This window comes from Trichechus manatus, unplaced genomic scaffold (assembly GCF_000243295.1).
Source record: "Trichechus manatus latirostris isolate Lorelei unplaced genomic scaffold, TriManLat1.0 scaffold00040, whole genome shotgun sequence".
NCBI lineage: Eukaryota > Metazoa > Chordata > Mammalia > Sirenia > Trichechidae > Trichechus > Trichechus manatus.
In genome coordinates, this window is record NW_004443976.1 from 18,828,897 (window position 1) to 18,833,690 (window position 4,794).

General features: G+C 44.4%; 1 protein-coding gene across 1 annotated transcript in view; it reads left to right on the top strand.

Moving 5' to 3' along the window:
- Nucleotides 1-4,273: 4,273 nt before the first annotated feature.
- Nucleotides 4,274-4,794, top strand: part of TLCD3A (TLC domain containing 3A) — a 13,194-nt gene continuing 12,673 nt past the window's right edge. Inside the window, exons 1-2 of the mRNA XM_012555477.1 lie at nucleotides 4,274-4,382; nucleotides 4,593-4,776. Of these exons, the coding sequence (XP_012410931.1) occupies nucleotides 4,274-4,382; nucleotides 4,593-4,776 (293 nt within the window). The remainder of the gene's footprint in view (nucleotides 4,383-4,592; nucleotides 4,777-4,794) is intronic.

A 4,794-nucleotide genomic window follows, 5' to 3' on the forward strand; every position in this document is an offset into this window, starting at 1 on the left:
TTTAACAAACAGCGATTTATTCTCTCACAGTCTAGGCAGCTAGAAGTCCAAATTCAGGGTGCCAGCTCCAGGGAGTCTTTCACTTTCTGTAGGCTCCGGTGGAAGGTCCTTGTCATCAGTCTTCCCCTGGTCTAGAAGCTTCTCAGCACAGGAACCCCAGGTCCAAAGGATGTGCGCTTCCAGCTCTTCTTGCTTGGTGGTAATGAGGTCCTCCCCTCTCTCTGCTCCCTTCTATCTTTTATGCCTCAAAAGAGATTGACTCAAGATACAACCTAATCTTATAGACTGAGTCCTGCCTCATTAACATAACAGCCTCTAATCCTGCCTCATTAACATCATAGAGGTAGGATTTACACCACATAGTTAAAAATGGTAGACAATTACACAATACTGGGAATCATGGACTAGCTAAGTTGACACACATTTTTGGGGGACACACTTCAATCCAGAACAGGGGCTTCATAAATTCCTAGTTCAAGGCATGAGTCTGATTTGGTCAACGAGTCTTACCTTGACATCAAGTCACATAAGTTTCACTCCTGAAACCCACACAAGAAGCATAATTAAAAACTACTTAAATCCCAACCGTACAGCATAAAGTAGCTGAAATCACCCTGGAATATGATCAGAGGCCTTGGGTTCTAACTGGAGCCTTGTCACTTTACAGGGTGACTTTGGGCAAGTCAGTTGATCATTCTGAGCCTAAGTTTCTTCATCTGTAAATTAAAAATAATATGTTCAGCCTATCTCACTGGGTTGTATTTAGAATCAAGTAAGATAATACATATGAAAGTGCTTTGAAAAATTATAAAGTTACATATAAAAATAAAATGATGTTAATAATAATCATTAACTGTTATTAATATTATTATTAATAGTAGCAGCAGAGCCATAAACTCCACCCCACGTTTACATTTGTGAGTAAACAATTAGGAACAGTGGTTACTATTAATCAGAAACTAAATTGTGAAAAATTACTACTGTCCCCTTGATTATCCAGTTTGAGGGCAGTAAAAGTATAGTCATTAAGCTCACTGACCTTGAAGGCAGAAACAACTGAGTTTAAATTTCAACTCTGCCACCAGCAATGTGACCATGGTCAAATTTTTAATCTCTCTGGGCCTCATTTTGCTCAAATATATGTATATGTACAGTGAAGATAACAGATTTGTTGTGAGGATTCAATGAGATAATGCCTGCAAAATGTCTGACACTGTGCCTAGCACATAGTAAGCGTCCAATAAGTACTAGCTTTAGAAAAGTATCAAATGTCTATTGAGCCTTTGCAATGTGTCAGGTATAACCTGGGATACAAAATGAAAAGACATGACCCCTTAGAGTACTATGCAATGATAAAGAACAATGATGCATCTGCGAAGCCTCTCACAACGTGGATGAATCTGGAGGGCATTATGCTGAGTTAAATAAGTCAGTCATAAAAGGACAAATATTGTATGAGACCACTACTATAAAAACTCATGAAAAGGTTTACACACAAAAAGAAACAATCTTTGATGGTTATGAGGGAGGGAAGGGGTGGGGATGTAAAAACACTAAATAGACAACTGGTAATTGGTAACTTTGGTGAAGGGTAAAACTGTACACAATACTGGGGAAGCCAGCACAACTTCTCCAAGACAAGGTCATGGAAGCTCCATAGACACATCCAAACTCCCTGAGGGACTGAATTACTAGGCTGAGGGCTGTGGGGACCATGGCCTCGGGAACATCTAGCTCAACTGGCATAATGTAGATTATAAAGAAAATGTTCTATATTCTACTTGGGTAAGTAGCATCTGGGGTCTTAAAAACTCGTGAGTGATTATCTAAGATCATCCACTGGTCTCACCCTATCTGGAGCAAGGGAGAATGAAGAAAACCAAAGACACAAGGGAAAGATTAGTCCAAAGAACTAATGGACCACAACACAACTACCACGGCCTCCACCAGACTGCGTCCAGCACAACTAGGTGATGCCCGGCTACCACCACTGACTGCTCTGACCGGGATCACAATAGAGGGTCCCGGACAGAGCTGGAGAAAAATGTAGAACAAAATTCTAACTCGCAAAAAAAGACCAGATTTACTGGCCTGACAGAGACTGGAAAAACCCCAAGAGAATGGCCCCCAGACACCCTTTTAGCTCAGTACTGAAGTCACTCCTGAGGTTCACTCTTCAGCCAAAGATTAGACAGGCCCATAAAACAAACCGAGACCAAAGGGGCACACCAGCCTAGGGGCAAGGACTAAAAGGCAGGGGACAGGAAAGCTGGTAACAGGGAACCCAAGGTCGAGAAGGGGAGAGTGTTGACGTGTTGTGGGGTTAGTAATGAATGTCACGATAACAATGTATACAAATTGTTTAATGAGAAGCTAGTTTGTTCTATAAACCTTCATCTAAAGTACAATTAAAAAAAAAAGAAGAAGAAAAGACATGACCGTTGCTTTCAAAGGGCTAACAGTCTGGTAGGGAAACATGGAAATAAAATACAACATGCTCACTACTCAAAGGCAAAAGCAATAGAAAATGAACTTGTAAATCTGCCTGGAAGAGACACAGAAACCTCCTTGGAGGAGGAAATATTTGATTCAAGATTTGAAGGGTGTGTAGACATTTGTGTGAAAAAAAAAGGCTTGGTGCTTTTGATTTGGTCATATCGTTTGCCCACAGGGGTTTGATCACTTAAAATGCCACGGTTCAAGTTCATGCTTGTTGATTTTATGGTGATTCAACCTAAACATTCTGGTGAATTTACTGAGCATGGTGTTGGAAATTGATTTTACTTGCTATTTTCTATACGTGAAGTATCTATTGTTTTGCTTTTATTTTATAAAGACTCCTCAAGAGTTGTACAAACAACTTCTTGTGTAGGGAAGAAATGGATGCCCACCACTTAAAAGTATAGGCATCCTTAATTCATATTGCTGATAACTTTAAACAGGGAAAGCTGGAGCTGAAGATGACCACAATAAATGGGCAGGGAATAGAAAGTGGAATGCACAAGGATTTCTTCTCCTGGAAAAATGGCAGGTTTACAGATAGTGTCCTTTGTCCACATGCAAATATGAAAATACAGAAAGCTTTCTATTTGTCAGATACCAAATTCAAATGTCTTTCTCATTTCACCAAGCATATTAGCAACGAATCTGGGAGTTACAGATGTTGCCCTAAGTGGATGAAATATCAGACTTCTCTCTGGGCTTTCAAGTCAGTTCTGACTCATGGTGACCGCATGTGTGTAAGGCTGATTTTTCAGAAGTAGACCACCATATCTTTCCTCCAAGGCATCGTTGGGTGGACTCAAATTTCCAACCTTTTGGTTAGCAGCTAAGCATGTTAACTATCTGTACCACCCAAGGACTCTGCTACCTTAATGTTGGCTAAATTCCTCATTAGCTCACTGGAAAATGTAACAACATTTAAAAAAAAAAAAGGTTGTCATGGAGTAGATTCCAATTCACAGGAAGATGTTAAAACCTGTCTTCACTCTGTATGTTTCTACACCAGTAACACCCATTTAATTTAATTGGCGTCTAACTGAAATCATCTGTTACCTTACGAAAGTCATAGAACTATATGAATTTGGAGCTGGAAGAGCCTTAGAGAGTTTGGAATCCAGCCTCCTCCTTTCACAAATGAGAAAACAGTGGCCCTGAGAGGCTGAGCCGTTTCAGAGTCTTCTCATGGGCCTTTTCTCGGCATTTTGGACGATGGTGATTTGAAGAGACCCATATAGTACTTTCAGTTGCAGTAAGGCATACCTGAATTATATTTGTTCCCACATTTGTAATCTGAGAAACGTAGAGACCAAAGAAAGGAAAATGTTGGGAAGTCCCAAGAGGGCGGGAAGCCCGGGATGTTGGCCCATGCGATTGGTGCTGAGTGAAAATGGGACAGATTCCAATCCACTCAAGTCTGGGGCACCTGGCCTGAGAACATTTAAATAACCACACGTTGTCAACAACAATTAAAAAAAAAAAAAAAAAGAGTCACCAAGACTATGGATAGTATCTTGAGTGAAAGCCAAGAGGCAGTACCCTGTGCACAGAAAGTCCGCAGACTTGATATTCCACCTCGTGGTGTAGGGATGGAGAGAGAGATTGCTGGATTCTGCGGCAGGATTTCATGTTTTGCGGAGGAACGACCCCTCCGGAGAAAGTGCAGCAGTTGCCAGAACGTGGAAAAGACGCCTTTGGTCTGCAAAGCAAAGACCCTTTCCTTAGGGCTCCCATTTGGAAGCAAGACTGCTTGGTAGATGAGCCAGGGGGGCAGATGGCCACAAGCCCACCCGCCCACTCCTTCTTTCCCCTAAAGAGAGATGCCCACCGCACCATCCGCACCGGGCAATGCCCCTGCCGTGGGAGCTCGCCCTACCCAGGTGGTAGGGGTCCCGAAGGACTGCTTTTTCCCACCTGGCTTTCTCTTCTCCCCACCCATCTCACTCCCCTTCTCCCCGATCTGGGAAGGAGAGGACCGGGGGCTGGTGCTGAGCATTTCATCAGCCAGGCGGGTCCGCGGGGGAGGGGGAGGCGTCCGCGGTGACGGAACAGAAGCCCACGCACCGACAGCCCACTGGCGGGGGCGCCCCAAGAGCCTCGGCCCTTCCCGCCACTAATTCGGCCCCGCGGCTCGGGAGGCGGCGGCGGCCACTCGCGCTCCGGCTTCTCTCGGGCTCCGCGAGCTCCTGACCCACTCGGCCGCACCCGCCGCAGCCCCCGGCCCAGCATTTGGACGCCCGAGACCGTCGCCCACCCGCCGGCCGGCCGAAGAGCTGGGCGAACCCTCGGGGCCCA